Source organism: Paralichthys olivaceus, chromosome 22 (assembly GCF_024713975.1).
Source record: "Paralichthys olivaceus isolate ysfri-2021 chromosome 22, ASM2471397v2, whole genome shotgun sequence".
Lineage (NCBI taxonomy): Eukaryota > Metazoa > Chordata > Actinopteri > Pleuronectiformes > Paralichthyidae > Paralichthys > Paralichthys olivaceus.
In genome coordinates, this window is record NC_091114.1 from 7396501 (window position 1) to 7413282 (window position 16782).

The 16782-nt window shown below is 43.0% G+C and overlaps 1 protein-coding gene across 23 annotated transcripts in view; it reads left to right on the forward strand.

Moving 5' to 3' along the window:
- Window positions 1–14086, forward strand: part of mark2b (MAP/microtubule affinity-regulating kinase 2b) — a 47359-nt gene extending 33273 nt beyond the window's left edge. For 12 of the 23 annotated variants that reach the window (XM_069518217.1, XM_069518231.1, XM_069518225.1 and 9 more), the window contains 5 exons: window positions 3567–3833; window positions 6434–6460; window positions 9480–9518; window positions 10211–10320; window positions 11139–14086. In XM_069518217.1, the coding sequence (XP_069374318.1) occupies window positions 3567–3833; window positions 6434–6460; window positions 9480–9518; window positions 10211–10320; window positions 11139–11488 (793 nt within the window). In that variant the 3' untranslated portion in view covers window positions 11489–14086. Of the gene's footprint in view, window positions 1–3566; window positions 3834–6433; window positions 6461–6573; window positions 6742–9479; window positions 9519–10210; window positions 10321–11138 lie in introns of those variants that run through there. The other 11 variants (XM_069518230.1, XM_069518236.1, XM_069518237.1 and 8 more) reach the window with 7 other exon arrangements.
- Window positions 14087–16782: the final 2696 nt, after the last annotated feature.

Below are 16782 nucleotides of genomic sequence, written 5' to 3' on the forward strand. Positions count from 1 at the left end.
ACACTCACCCAGCGGACCAATACTGCACAATCACAGCTTGGGAACTAGATTAGCTGTTTTTTTGTCAGTGTAATGTACCTCTGACAGACCAGTGGTACTTCTTTTATATGTTTTATTTCCTGGCAGGGAAAGTAATTAAAGCACAACCCTAATATTATGGGTACAACTATCAGCATGAACAATTTACTGTTCATGTTTTATTATTAAAGTGAAAAAAAAGTGAATATACAGTCACTTTTGTGATCTTAGCTTCTAAGCCACCAGGCCTCCCGGGGCACCATATAAACAGTTCGGCTACTGTAACTTCAACTTTATTTAAGTGCAGATGCTCTGGGAAGAATCAGGCAAAATGTGAATGTGTTGTCTTGATGTTTGTGTGAAAATATATTGAATCTGTTGCATGCCCTGTGTTGATAATTGTCCTTCATTTGGTCATATGACGTGTCCTCTGTTGACTGGGGTTTTCCCTGGCTGGTAGAATTGAATTTCACTCCTGTGTTAAGCAGAGTTACATCAAGGTTCCCACGACCCTTTTTTTATTAGGTTGATGTCTCTACGTATATGAATCCACCTCAGCTATGAATTTGCTGGGGAAAACCCTGTCTTCATTCAATAAGTGTTAATTAAGCTGTGACGAATTAACTAACAGGTTATCTTGTTGGTCATCTGTGTGGACACTGTGTATGTGTGTGCTGTTGGTGTGTTGCTTTGTTGGCTTGCTCACCTGCTTATCTGTTTGATGGGCTACTTTGATATTTTGAGTCCTCTTTTTTCTCCTGCTAGCCATCTGTCACAATCGAGTGGAAAGGTCCTTGAATATGTTCCTCAGCTCTACCTCTACGCTAAATACTGTCTGAGGCTGAGCTGATCTTCCACTTGCTCACACAGAGACCCCCGCAGCCTTTTGTGACAGTTGTCTACTGGAGAAAAAAAAAAAAACAACCACTCCACAAATGTCAGGTTTGAGATTCCAGCAGAGCAAATGTCAAGGTGGCCCTCTGGCTGTATGTGGTTGTGTCTGCTCTTTGTTGAAGTCTCGTTCTGTTGCATGCGTCGTTCAGCAGTGAGCTTGGGCTGTTCAGAACCTGGTTGGGAACGCTGGAGAGAAGGTACCGCTCCAACACTGTATCCTCGAGTGAGGGATTAGGCACCTTTTCTCAGAACATAGTCTGTGTCCTCAAGTCCCACTCATTCCTGTTTAATCCAGCTGTCCCCAGATACCCTTCTGAAAAACTTCTCAAATTCACAGCCCATGAATTTACATTTTAAAGCGCCAGTATTTAAGTGCGGCCTTGAAAACGTGATGCGCATACATTGTATATAAAGATGGACGACATGTTTCCACTTCCTGGAATATCAAGGATACGGGTGCTGAAGTTTTGTACTTATGGCATCATTTGGAGTCAACATCTGCATGTTGTGGGTCAGGGATGGAGCCATGGTATTGAGGTTCTGCCACACGTGCATAACCAGTAACTCTGTGGCAGAACACACTTTCTACATGGCTTTATAACTTCATGTCTAAAGCTGTATTTCATGTGAAAGGATTCAGACACCAGGACCTATACTGCAGCCAGCCACCAGGTGGGGATCAAATTTATTTGTCTTGACCTTTGGGGACCTATCATGTCATCCGTCTTCATATACAGTCTTAGGCGATGCTGTACACAGGCGTCTGTGCATTTGTATGAAGAGGTGCAATCTACGCAAATCAATTGAGCCGTTCCATTAAGACACACTACGTCATAAAACACACCACAGTATAACATGCCTGCATCAGAAGCTTACAATCCATCACTGCCATTCACCTTAAATCTGTAAGTGACAATGAAAAATCTTTCCATATGTTGAAAACTTCCTCTAAGTGTAATCTATTTATTCCTAATCAACAGACATCTTCATAACTACGTCACTGGTTCCCACTAATTAGCAGGATCCAGCCTTACTCTCCTCTGTATTCATAGATGAGACATGTGTGTGCATGCGCGTCTCTCTGTGTTTCTGGAATTCACAGCGGAAAACGTCAGCATAGTCGCACTGAAAGAAGTCATGTTTAATCTGCTCCTCACAGAAGCCAAAGTGATGCTGTTTTTTTCTTTGAGTGTGTTAGAGGTCTGCACAGGACCATTGTTTTCTACAGTTGTGCTTTCTCAGCAATTATTTTATGTAAGACCATTAGTGTTGCATATTAGATTTGATGGCTGATGACAATTTCTAATGTAAGTGACCTTTAAACAAAACTTTTGTAAATGGTTGTGACTAAAATGAGAGAAAACAAAATATTCATAGTTTCACACCTAACTATTTAAGAGTTATTTATCTGCCTTCTTAAATTAAGTAACAGCTTCTTTATTAAACTTCATACTGCAACATTTGTGTTGCCATGCATGTCTCTTAGTCCTCTGCAGCCCTCTACAGTGAATCACCCTCACGTATACCTTTCTTTACTTCTACTCATCGGCTTGTCTTTCTTTTGTGTGTTCTTCGTGTTTGTATTTTTGCAATTACTTTTATGTTGCAATTGCTGTCTGGTGGTTTATAAAGCAAAAGCAAGAGCTGAATAAATTGTGTGTGTGTGTGTGTGTGTGTGTGTGTGTGTGTGTGTGTGTGTGTGTCTGTCTGTCTGTGTGAGAGAGGTTAAAAGGGATAGTTCACTCATTATCTACTCACCACTATGCTGATGGAGGAGTGGGTGAAGTGTTTGAGTCCACAAAAACATTTGGAGTTTCAGGGGTAAACAGTGTTTCAGCCAAGGCGGAGACCTCTTCCTCAGATTTAATAAAACAACAGAAAAAAACATAACATTCCTCCATACTGCTCGTGTGGTGTCATCCAAGTGTCCACAAGCCCCAACAATCATATTCAACTCGAAACTAGGACATATACACCAACTACCGGAAGTGACGATGCTCGCGGACATAGTCACACAAGTGTGTGCATGATTCCAGTGTGCCCGTGCTAACGTGAACTGGACTCCGAGGAGGCTACCAGAGGAGATTTAGGTCAAGATTGACTTCAATTGTATTGGATTCAGCTGTAAAGCTGTTTACCCCTGAGACTCCTCAAGTGTGTTTATGGACTCAAACACTTCACTCACTCCTCGATCGGCCTTGTGGTGAGTAGATAATGTGGATTTTCATGTTTCTGTGAACTATCCCCAACTATAAGTGTTTGTCTCTACGTGTGTCACCAACCTTATGTGACCCTAATTATTGATTTAGCACATTTTAGGGCTTTGTTAAACAATGGTGAGCAGATGTTGAACAGACACAGTAGACACTTGTATGACCTTACACCGAGGTAAGTAGCACTGAAGAAGTCATTTTCTAGTCTCTGTTTTTAACAGTGTTCTTTTCCTTCACCCCTTTCCCTCTTTTATGCCTTTCTTCCTACTTCTCTCCTCATGCATCCCCTCCTACACCTCACTATGTTCCTTCCCTTCTCATTCCATCCTCACCACATCCACCTGTCGGCTCTTCCACACGCTCCTCTCTATCACCTTTGCTTCATCACCCCTCCCTCTATTTTCCTCCCTTCTCTCTCTTTATCCCCACTCTCCTACGTAGTGCTCCACCGCAGCGGGTGCCCGGTGCCTCCCCGTCTGCCCACAACATCAGCAGCGCTGCCGTTTCGGACCGCACCAACTTCTCCAGGGGGGTGGGCATCCGCAGCACGTTCCACGCTGGCCAACAGCGGGGTGCCCGGGACCAGCAGAGCTCCGCCTACCCCGGCGGGCCCGCGTCTCCGTCGCTGTCGCACGGCAACAGCCAGGCCCGGAGGACACATGGTGCCACTGGGATTTTCAGCAAGTTCACATCCAAGTTTGTACGCAGGTGAGTGGCAGAAAAGAGAGGCACAAGCTTGGGAGAAGGGGATGGTTGAATAGTTGAAATTATACTTTGTGGTTGCACTTGGTGCACAGAGAACAGGAAGTTAGAGAAAGGGAAAAGCTAGGAGGCAGAAGAACAACATTTTTAGTCTTGTAAATTGAAAACAGTTGTTCGCGACTGTTCTATTTATTATCCAGCTGCTTTGTAGCTTAAGTACAGTTGGAGTCTTTTTCTGAGTATTGAGGTTTCAACTTAGAGCAGAAAATGACTAGGTTTACGTTACAAGTCGCTTCACTTCCTCTCAGGAATGTTGTTCTGTATATCCGTGTCATCACAGTATTTCTGTACAGGGGGGCTGATCCCATCTCATCCCTAACACTTAACTCGTGCTGATCTGGGACTGCAGGGAGTAGAAAGGGAGAGTCAGGGAACAGCTGTGTAGTCTCTATAATTTTGTCTGGAGCTACGGCAATGTGAGGAGTAATTTTGGTTTTGGTTCCATGTCTGGCCCAGTTTTCATCTCCTCTGCTGCAGGTTGCAGCAGTTACTGCTCTCATAACAACCAAGTCTTTACAGTGACTAATGATATTTGCATATTTTGCAGGGTTTCATATTTTTATATATATATATATATTTATATATATCTTCACAGTAGGACAGGCCCAGGTGTTCACGTTAGCGATGACTCTGCTCTATTCAACAGTGCCAGACATTCATTTCCTCCTCACACCTGTGCTCTTCCTCATCCTACTGTCAAAATAACACACAACAGCTGGGAAATGTTGTTTGTAGCAGACATTACTCAAACAGGAAGAACCAGTGCATTCTGGGGGAGTGTTTTTTAGCTGTAGATGAATACACATTTGTCGGTTTAGTGAGAATTTATAGCAGCAGAATGTAATGTTCATATGTGAACTAAACAACAAGATTAACTACAGTGACCATGTGAAAAAGGAACATGTCTCCCAGAGCTAATATTTGGCTCATTGATGTGTTTTTAATATTTTATAGACAACAATGGAGATCTGAGACGCAGTGGAATGAGATACACAACAAAAATACAAATTTATGTGTAACGTTGATGAGTCCCATTTATTACAGATGAGACGAAGTTTTCAGCAGATTCTTACAAAGGGAAGTGGGGAATTATGTCATTCAACAAGGCCAAAGAAAATGTGTTGATTTAGTAAATAATGAGCAGTGATTGACTTGAATAATATGTGAGTAGGTGATGAAGACTGTGTCGTCGCATCAGAATAAAGAGATATGGAGAAGAGGAGCAGCGAGGAGTATCAGTCAGAATGAAAAGAGTGGAGGGGAGCAAGTGACGGGAAGTGACAGGAAGTGGGGATTTAAAGAGGAAGGAACTGTGAGCAATAAAAGGATGAAAATCTGAGAGGGTCGTTAAGGTTGAGAGTCACGTCATTAACCAGCACTGGAGGAACTCGTGTTGTAACGTGAGCGAGAAAGGGCGTTTTTATTTTTGTATCAGGGATGAAGCTCGATTATTAACACAGACAGGATTTGAGCATGATCAATGCCCGCATGCATGCGTGGGTGTTGGTGTTGAGTTTGTGCGCGTGTGTGTGTGTGGAAGAGGCGGAGGTACAGGCACAGCCACTCTCCAGGCCTCCCACTCAGAGATACTGTAGCTCTGTGGCGGCAGTATCCATGGTTACACCGGAGATATCACTTTTCCCTCAACTATAAATACCGCTAGTGGGGACACCTTGACACATGAATGCGCGCACACAAACACACTACCGCACACTCATACTCACTCAACTTGGCATGCTGGTCTTAGAGGCGGTGGAGACAGAGAGATTGTGTTGCATCTGTACATTTTGACCAAACACACACAAACACACAAGTATCCACTGAAGCTGTGTGTTTTATTAACATATCATATAACCTCACTGCTGCACTTTTTCCCTCAGTATGGAGAGTGATGGTTCTCCGCACTGCAACTACATCTCGTGTGTTTGCGAGTGTGTGTGTATGTGTGTAGGAGTAGATTATGTTTCTCAAAGTGCGTTGAAGATTAAGTTGTTGCTTAATCTGTGCTTTCTCATTTGAAATGTGTCTTTGTCTGTGTAGAAGTGTTGGGTCTCTATCTTTCTTTTTTTTGGTCGGTCTTTCTATCACGTTTAAACTTTTCACCTCACCAACACTTCTTTTCAGGATCGCCCAGGAGCGCTCCGTGTGCGGAAGAGCGCTTGATTTCATGTTGGGAGTGAGGGGGGTGACTATGTTCAGACGGGTGGGTGTGGGCTCATAATGGAATTTCCCACAGAGCCCATTAAATCCCCCTAAGATGTAAAGCTGTGCTTTTAATAATTTTCACACATTCACACTAATAATTGAAACACAAGGAGTCTGACGGTTCACCACAGCAACACTGACTCTTTCTTTTTGTTGTTTATTTTTAATGTTGCTTGCTGCTTCAGTCCCAACTGAGCGAGGTTCATGTTGGGCTTTAATTTAAAGGTTTGCTACTCAAGAGGGCAGCTTGTCTTTTTACAGGAACGTAACAAATATATACGTTTTTATACATACATTGTTTTTTTTCTCTTTCTTTCTTTATCCCTCTTTTGTTTTTGTAGAAATCTCTCGTTCAGGTTTCCGAGAAGGTAGGCAACATCCCCAACGTTAAATATAACCCCTTGATATATACGTATTTTCTCCTCATATATATTTTACATATATATTTATATATTTCCTCCCCTTTTGGTGTTTTGTGCAGCTTTTTGTTGAAACCTTCTTTTTTGCCTTGAGCCTCATCTTTTCTCCTATTTATTTCTGTGGTTGGCCCTATTTTTTTACTTTGTATTTTTTTGAGCCCTCTGGTTTTGAGTGCTGTGTTTTGGCCTATTTTTATTTTATTATTATTTACTAACGACCCCCCTCACCCACTCACCCATTGAACTCACTCACTCCATCATCACGCGGCACAATAATACCTCTTCCTCCTTGTCCCTCCATCGTCCCACCCACCTCTTCTTCATCCCCAATCACCACCACTTTTTATCAGGTAGAGTTTGTGTGAGCTTGTATCCATCCCCCTTATAGCGCCACAGATTTAGGTCGAGTTGTAATTGTGTAATAGATCAAACCAGTCCCTTCCTGCTCTTAACCCTTTGCTTTTCTTAGATTCACATGCAGATGTTATCCTTCTGTTCAGCCCAATAGAAAACTGTGTCCAAACCTTTAAAAAAATGTTGCTGTAATAATAAAATAACAATTGTTATCCCACTCACCAAACTCCTATATATGTATTTATTTTATTTTGAAAGAAGCTTATGGATAGGAGATGTGTTTAACGTTGCTAACAGATATTCCAGCTAAAACTACCAAACCATCACTTATCTCACCTTTCTGCTCACGTCACCAGTGTGGTCACCACAAAGGAAATTTACTCGGCCATAAAGACAGAAGTTGTTATTCTTTTATATTGTGAAATATCCCACTGGGAAGGTAGCGTGTAGTGTCACGATAATAATGATAATAACAATAATAATAATATGTCCCTGACTGTTGTTGGTAGTTATGGATGGATGGAAGTAGAGAGGAGGAGAGGACCCAGGAGGGACGGGGCTGCAGTGTTTCTCAGGCTACACTCTTTTTCTTGAGGCTGCACTCGTTTCTTTCTCTCTTCCGTTTCTTTCTTTTGTTGCTCTGTTTCTCACTGTGGCACTGGCTCTCTAACAGCAGCAACAACAGAACTGGATGGCTTTGACCTACTCTGGCTGGAAAAGACATTAACGCACTGAACACACACACACACACACACACACACAAATATATATTTGCACTAACACACCCTCATTTACATAAACACACACACAGTCACTTCCTCCACGTAGATAGTTGCACTATATGTAAGTGTTAACCACACGTTGAACACTGAACACACATTTCATAACCTTGTATCACAAACACTACACACAGAGTGTGCTGGCTGCTTTTTACCAGCAGGTGGAGCAATTTCCTTTTTAATCTGGACCATTGCTCCACCTGGTGGTTGGAAGATGTAATATTATTTAAGCTCTGTTCTTTTACCTTCAGTGTTTGTGTGTAAATAAGAATTTCTTTAGGCTATTAAGGGATTTTCTCATTTGAATATGTAGTAAATTGATAGTGGATTTATAAATATGGGATAAAATATGTTATTGTGCTGTGATTAGAAGAAGAGATTCAGATTTTTCCTAAACGTAGTGGATCAAACAATCATCTTATCAGTTATTTACTTTCCCTTGGAATTCAGTGACATTTTGCATCCCTTCACATTTAGCTTTTTCACCACTGGGCATGCAAAATTGCACAGATTATTTGCCTTTATTGTTTTGGATTTATCTAAGCATTGTTATCATTTGTTTCCACTTCTCCACATCTCATTCACCATGTGCTGTTTTTAACCATGTTTCTGTTGCAGGAGGTATTTTACATAATGTTTTTTTTTTAATGGGGCAAAACAGGAATGATACATTTCTTTCTCAACAGAAAGAATTTAAGACCATGACCTGTTGGAATTTGTCATGTCTGTGTGTGTGTGTTTGTCACTTTCCATTCACTGTCTGCACGTGTCCTGCTGTTGTCTTTGTGTGTCTTTGTTGTTGTTTGCTTGTCTCCCTGCACTTTGTCTGTGTGCGTCATGTCTGCTGGGATGACAGAGAATATTTGGGTTTGTGTTACATGTGCGTTTTACAGGCTGCAGTTAAAATAATGTTGGTTAGGTTTTCAGGGAGTGTGTTTGTGTTATAAACAGTATAAACAGCCGGTGTGTATGTGTCCGCTGTTACTAATATAGTTATTAACACAGTGCTTTAGCCACAGGACCCGACCTCACCATGCCGACCATTCTGTTCCATACCATTCCATCCCAGTCCAAAATGTTCCATTTCATATTTTGTTGCCAACGTCCCATTTTTGTTGGAGTTCATCCCACTCTATTCCAAGCCATTCTGCTGCAGCACTTCAGTTCTGCTCTAAAATCAATCCTCACATTTTGAGCTCTCGAGCTCTTTCTCAAACTCATATTTGTGACTGCACCAAACTGGTTCCATTTCAGTTACGGTTGTTTTTCCATTCTCACTCAGTTCAGTTCCATCCATCACCTTCTTCTGCTGGTTGTACAAGTTCTCCACATAAACTAGTTCTTGAGGTTATTTGCTATAAACATTTGGACCCATACCCGGCAGCTGAAGCTGTAGTGTAGATCACCCCCCAAATAATCCACATGACCAAATGACCACCTGGTCATAGATATCTGCACGCTACCTGTGCCTTGTCATAAAGTTCTCTGCATCATATCTTGAGAAACCCCGTACCCCACCCTTCCACCAAGTTTGAAGAAAATCTGTTCTGTACTTTTTGCGAACAGAGAAACAAACAGCCACGGCATGGCATCAGGACCTAAAGCAGCTCCCACAGCAATGCATTGTGGGCTGGTGACTCTCCCACCTGCCATGCTGGCATCGAATTCGACAGGTTCTGGTTTTTTTAAGCGGGGGGATTGGAACATGGAGTCAGGCATGGCGAGCAGCGGGCGCCGTGTTCAGCCAGCTGATTTTACTCTGTCACCCAGATGTTGGCCTGTAGGCCTTCAAAAAAAAAAAAAAAAAAACTAAACTTGTGTTGATTTTTCTCGAGGAGTCCGTATGAGGGAGAGGGTCGGGATGAGGGGAGCAGGTGAGATACAGAACAGCCCGAAAAAACCCAAACCCCGCAGTCTCTGCCAAACCCCCCCCCCCCCCCCACTGCCTGCCAATCTGTAGACTGGAGCCAATCAGTAGATGATCTCTTGAGCTTGTTGTGAATGGCTGGGAGAGTGGGGGGGGGGGGGGCGGCAAGCTGGGGTGTCCTCTATAATTAATTGGTGATGGTGGTAACTGCTTAACCAATCAGGGGAGCGGGAGATTATCAATGAATGGGAGCATCCTGGAAAGTTGGTGTGGAGGTTGACCTGCATGGTGGGGGGTGTGCGTGTGTGTGTGCGTGTGCGTGCGCGTGCGCGTGTGTGTGTGAGGGGAAATCAGAGTCCAAGTACCCAAATGTGTGTTTGTGTGCAAGTAAAAAATAAAATATCTCGCACACTCAAGATATGAATACGCACACATCTTTGTGATCCGAGACACACAAACACACACAGGGGTACTTACATTGTTTTGCTTTTTGTCTTCATTCATTTACACCTCATCATCTTTCAATCCCTTCTCTCCGTCCCCTCTTTTTGTCTTTACTTTAAAATAAAACAATTCTCACACTTTTCCTCTTTTCTCTCTTTGCTCATGTCTCCCTCTTTTCTCTCTTCCCACACTCCTCTCTCATCGCCATTTTTCTCCATCCTTCCTCTGTCTCCACCCTCCCATCCCTTCATCCAGGTCCATGCTGAGCAGCACGGTGGACAAGTCGGAAAAAACCTCCGGTGGCGTTCTCTCCTCCTCTTCCAACAACGACGAGAACAACTCCTCGCCAGGATCCGGTAACACCGGTGCGTTCCTTCGCCGTCTCACACCGTTAACACAGGAGTGTGATACTGAACCACTTGTTTTTTTAAATCACTTCATCTGTCACGGCCTGAAATCTTTCTCATGTTCTAATTCTGTTGCAATTATCAACTATAATTCAGATTCATTGCAGCTTTTATCTGTTTAACATCATCTCCTCGCTTCTGTCTCCTTTTTTCTTCATCTGTGGATTTATTTCCTTTGTCTTTATCCAGGATTTATTTATTTAACGTTCAGATTTTGCAGTGATCTCACTCAACACCCTGCTCCTGCACTTCTTCTTCTCCTCCTCTATGGATTTGTTGTTGCCATGTCATCCGTCATCACTTTACCTGGCCTTCTATCTGTTGGTGGAACTTTGACTTGACTTTGACAAAGTGTGCAGACGTTTAAAATGTGCACAGAAGCAGCTCGAACGTGAGAAGAAGTGAAAAGTGCAGGAAACTCGTCTAAGCTAGAAAACACCGTGCAGAGTTTGAGCACAAGCAGTGAGTGTGTTAGTGCAAGCGAAGGGTTTTTACTGGAACGTGTAACAAAATCTGAAAGTGTCAAACTGAAAGACCTCTTTCCTCTTTCCTCTCGTCTCTCCTTCCGTTGTTTTCCCTCCTCTGTTTCTTGTCACGTATGTTCTCCTTTCACTTTTAACTTCTCACATTTCTTCCTCTCTCTTCATTCTGTCTTCTATTCCTGGCTTTAATCACCACTCGTGAATTACTCTGCAATTATCTCTTCTTCCCTCCGTCCATTCTACCTCTGGATGACTCATCCTTCACCTCCCCCCCCCTCTCATCCTTCTCTCCAGGTGGCACCGGCACCCCTCCGGCCATCGGCAGCCAGAAGGAGTCCTCCAAGCCGCGCTCGCTGCGCTTCACCTGGTCCATGAAGACCACGTCGTCCATGGAGCCCATGGAGATGATGCGCGAGATCCGCAAGGTGCTGGACTCCAACAGCTGCGAGTACGAGCTGCGCGAGCGCTACATGCTGCTGTGCGTCTCGGGCAACCCGGCGCGCGACGACTTCGTCCAGTGGGAGATGGAGGTGTGCAAGCTGCCGCGGCTCTCCCTCAACGGCGTGCGCTTCAAGCGAATCTCGGGCACGTCCATCGCCTTCAAGAACATTGCCTCAAAGATCGCCAACGAGCTCAAACTGTGAGCGCGGCGGAGCAGCCAGGGGAGATTAAAGGGTGGAGGTGGGAGGGTGGAGGATGGCGAGGATGAAGGTGATGCTGTAGGTGCGTTGGGGGGGGGGGCGCTGCGGAAGTCAGGGCGTAAGCTAAAGGGTGGGATCACTTTAAAAAATAACATGATTGTCACGGAGACAGGTCTGACGTAGGGCTATTGGTTCTCTGAGACTAGAAAACATTTCTCTCTAGAAGTTTTGTTCCTTACGTTCTCGAGGCCCTGCGCTCAGGAACTCTGAGCTGATTTCCTCTGAGTTGTGAAGTACTTACAGACCGATGTCTTCTCTCTCCCTGCTGGGTTTTTTTTTTTTATTATTATATTTTTTTTTGTTTTGGTCACGTTCTACTTAGACGTTCCACTCTTCTTCTGCATGTTCGATCTGCCCTCTCTGTTTTTTTTAAGGAGTCCCACTTTGACCGCTCCTGTCACTTCTTCCTGCTATTTATTCCGTTTCTCTGCACGGTTCTGCTGGGTAGGGGGGAAACGGGTCGGATGGAGGACAAACTGAGAAGAGCGGAGGAGAGCGGAGGATAACGTCTCTTCTCTCTCTGAATCTCGGAACGACGGAAAGTTTGGAGCCTTATTTCGCTGGGAAACTCAGAAAGGAGTTTTTGATTGAATTTGTTGTGATTGTCGTCCAAAACCGAACAGACTCCAACTGAGCCAGGACTGAAGCCCACTATCACACACACACACACACACACTCACACACACACACACACACACACTCACACACACACACACACACACACACACACACACACACACGCACAACTCCAGATGGTTTTTGGACCGACGAACTCTGCTGTTGTCGGCTAACGGACGCTCCCCACCCTCCACCTGCCCGCCAAACCTCCACTCCCTCCATCCCTCCACCTCCTCCCTTCACACACACACACACTCACACCTTTTCACCTTCACTCTCTCCCTATAACTAAAACTGAACTCGGCACAAACACATCCATCTTTTCACCTCATCACTCCCTGTTCATTTTCTTTTTCTTTTTTTTTATCTCTCCGCGACCATCCAGTCCGAGGAGGCCAGTTCGACTTATTTGTCAGCATCTATAGTACGGGCTGCAACTCTTTACGCCCGTACTTTTTTATTTGAATTTAGTTTCTTCTTATTTTATGGCTTTTAAAACGAGTTGTGCACTGGAAAAGAGGGGCGTATCGGCACCTGGGAGGGACGGACAGTTCGTGGACGGGGGTCATTGATGGATTTTACGTTGCCTTTCTTTGAAGAATTAAATGTTGGGGTTTTGTTTTCGTTACATACGTCAGCACATAAACGTTGGAACGATGATGAATTTGTGTGTTGTTCTTTTTTCTTTTTTTTTTTAAATGTTGGTATCACTTTGGTTGGCATCACGCCTTCATATCCAGAATGTCAACCCTGAACCAACACATTTCTTGTCCTCCCCCTTTTCTTTTTGTTTTCCTCCCCCGACATCACCCTCCCCTCCGCTACACATGTTCCCAAAGAGCAACCACACAAACAAAAAGGCGTCATCGGAGTATGTAACAAAGCAGTATGCGTGTGTGTGAGTTTAATTATCACTGGAAAGAAAGAAGAAGAAAAAAAATAACAAAAAGAAACTACGACAAATGGTGAATTATTTTTTTCTTCAACTTTTAATTTGATAATATATTTTTGTGTCGTTTAAATTTTTGGGGGTTTGTACAGATAAGATTTCTTTGGGGGAGGGTGGGGGGGTGGACTGGTTGTGTCAGATCATATCATTGCTGCCTTTTCGGTGTAATGCACCTTTCTCACACCTACACACACACAGAGCTCGTAATGTTTGGGGTTAAACACAAAGCGCAGGAGTTATCGATGTGTTTAACGACGACGACGATGATGATGAAGGTGGTGACGACTACTGCTCGCTCATTTTTTTTTTCCATTTCGGCCATTTTTTTAAATTTTTCATCTGTTTTTATTTAGTTTGACCATTTTTTTTAAGCGTTATCGGTCCTGAATGTCACGAAAGATCTTTCTCATATCAGAGCACACATTCTCTTTAAAAAAAAAAAAAAAAAACACACAATAGAAGTCACTTCTTCCACAATAGTTTGTCGAAGCAGAACAAAACACACGACACGTGAGCGGGGGTCAGAGAAAGGGGGGGCAGGGCTGAGTCCCGTCAGCTGGTCGCACCTAACTTAACTTTTCTTTCTTTCTTTCTATCACAATGACACACTGTCGTTTATTTTTGTTTTTCTTTCAGTTTTTAATACGTCAAATTTTTCTTTTTAAAAAGTTGATCATTGTATTAAGGTGCTGGGTATTGGATTCTAATTATTATTCTGGCTGTTGCTGTTATATTATCTCTTTCAGGGTTGATTTTATTTTACCTTTTTTTTTGTTTTCGTTTTACATTGCTGTAATTTACATTGATTTTAAATGTGTTTTTGAGCAAACTGTAACTGTAGTGGTGGGTTTTCGGGGGCTGGGAGGGGTGATCAACTCCTGAAAAATGTATTATTTGTTTGTTTGTTTTTTTTGTGCAAAGACAAAATGATGAAAAATTACAATGATAGTAATAAAAACAATGATATAATAATAGTTTGACTCTATTGAAATCCGTTGGATATGAAGTTACATGATCATCTCTCTCCACTGTGTCCTTTTAGTAGCAGTGATGAAGGTCTAACTCGGATCTCTTCTTCTTCATCAGCAGCAGCAGCAGCAGGAGGAGGAGTCTTCAGCAGAGCTGGTGACAGTTTCCAGAGTTTTCCAGATTTCTCCCAGAGTGAGAATAAAAGATTAAACTCCTGGGCTCAACATGTTCACATCACTGTTTCATATATCGTGTGTCTAACGTCTTTCTTGATTCAGTTTTTTCTGTTGCACCAAATTTTCACACGTCTCCAAAATGTCAGATTCTTTTCACTAAAAAAACTTCCAGTGTTAAAGAAAGTGAACCAAAGTTTTCTGGATTCTTTCCTGACGTTTACAGTGTTTATATAATCCTGCTCACAAACAAACACACTGTGGTTCTGCACAGGAGGTAGAGCGAGTCGTCCGCTAACCAGATTGCCGGTGGTTTGATCCCTGCATGCTGAAGTGTCCTTGTACAAGATACTGAACCTCAGATTGTCTCCATGGTGCTGGCAGCGTGTGAACGGTGTGTGATAGAAAAGCACAGCCGGTAGACGTGCAGTATGACTCTGTGTGAACGTGACTTTAAATAAATGCATTCCTGTTTCTGTTGTTCACCAGAACAGCCGCTAAATGAATCTTGAGTTGATTTTGCTTCCTGTTTCCATGTCGACCACAGTGTTGATGTCATGTTCAACCAGCTGTCGGACCAATACTCTGATGTTTGTTTAAGATTCAGTAAAAAGATGAAAGTTGAAATATTTGGCCTCTGTATCAGCTGGTGCCTCATTTTGACACAAGAGGGAGAAACTAAACATGTGATGGACAGTTTGCTGTGCAGATGTTGAAGAGTAGAAGTGAAGCCGTGTAAATATTATTGAATTATCAATGGGATCTATTCAGGCAACTGCTTTTCCAATTTTCAGACAATGTGACACGTCGTGTGAACTCCATTGTAGTGTAACTGTCAGTTGTGGGCAGTGTAGGAAACGTGACAGCGTTGATTATGCTGGAGAACATTTACAAAGACACCCGTCATGTCTGAGGGTTGTGGTCACGCACTTGTCGTCCTCTTCATTTTTATGATGTTAAAAGATGAATCTTCAGACTTTTCTGAAGCGAAAATATGTTTCTTTAAATATACGATCAATTCTCTGTGAAGGAAATTCACAGTAGCACGAGGAAAAGTGAAAGTAATCAAAATTGATTTAAATTGCATTAAATAAGAATCTTATTAGTCAAAAAAATAATCTGCAGATTGACCTGTAATGAGAATAGTGCTTAGTTTTATCCCAACTTTGATTTAACACTAATAAACATGCTCAACACAAACTAAGATTATAACAATGGGGCAGTCGATCCAGAAACTAAACCCTAGTGAAGCTGGGATGTTTGAAAGCAGCTGCCTGTTTTGCCTGGTGCTGATTTTTCCGTTTGTCCTGTTCCTCCATTTCACAAACACTTGTCTGGGTTCAGCTCATCTTGTCATTGTCTCTTGTCTTTTTGTTTCTGGAGAGTAAACACGGTCCTGTCGTAAAACCGGTCGATGCTCTCAGTGGTGCTCGTGTCCACAGCTCAGGAATGTGGAAGCTGCAGGTGGTCGAACTTGTTGGGAGTCGACAGATGGCAACAGATGATGTGTCGCTCGCACACTGCAGGTGCACGCTGAACGCCTGTAGGTGTGAATTAGGCTAAAACATTTTAAATGTTATCGATGAAGAGAAAAGGAAAAGCATCACTTGGTCATTTCTTTATTCTAAAAAAAAAAAAAAAAAAACATCTGTCAAACACAAACAGTTCAGTTTCCACAATGTAAACAGCTTCTCACGTACAGTACACACAAGCAGTTTTTCAAACAAAGGAACAAAGGGAAGAAAAACAAAACGAGTCCGAGCATAGGGGAAAGGCGAGACGCTTTAAAGCCAAAGTGTAGTGATGAGCTGCTTCCGCCCCCTGAAGGCCTCTGCTGACAAACGCAGGCCATGTGAGACTGTGTGGAAGCAGCAGCAGCAGCACTGAACACAGATCTGCTTGAGAAGGCAATGATAACACAGGCAACTGGAATGTGAGGGGAGATCGAGCAGGGGACGAACAGGAGAAAGAACTTCAGGAGAAACAGTTTGGTTGTTTTCTAGAGTTGCCTGATAATCAGAGCGTCACGAGGCGAAAAAGCGTTTCTGAGGCAGAAGCCTGCACTGTTGCACAAACGCAGCGTTTTCCAGTTTGTTGTCGAAAACGATTTTCACGTTACAGCAATGAACTCCTTCCACCTGCCCTTCGACCCCTCGGGGCTTCCTCCCTCTGAGCCCAGACAGGCCGGACTTTAATAAAAGTACCAGAGAGAAAGCTGCCTTAAACAAGTGCACTCAGACGACTTCACCGAGTCGTCAGTGCTTCTTTGAAAAAAAAAAAAAAAAAAGGAATTCACTTTTGGAATTTACCTTCACGTGCTGAACAACAAAACACTCAACTGAGTCATCACAAGCAGCCAGTGATATTTTGGATTAAACATGAACCTACATTAGAGAAAACTTAACACTCTTCACGTCTGTGCGTCAGCTGAGGCTACGACCAGCAGGACCGGAGGGAAGCAAACACTCGTAATTCATTTTTTGAATCTGTTGAAGTATAATTTTTCAGGTTATTTTCACAAAATAAAC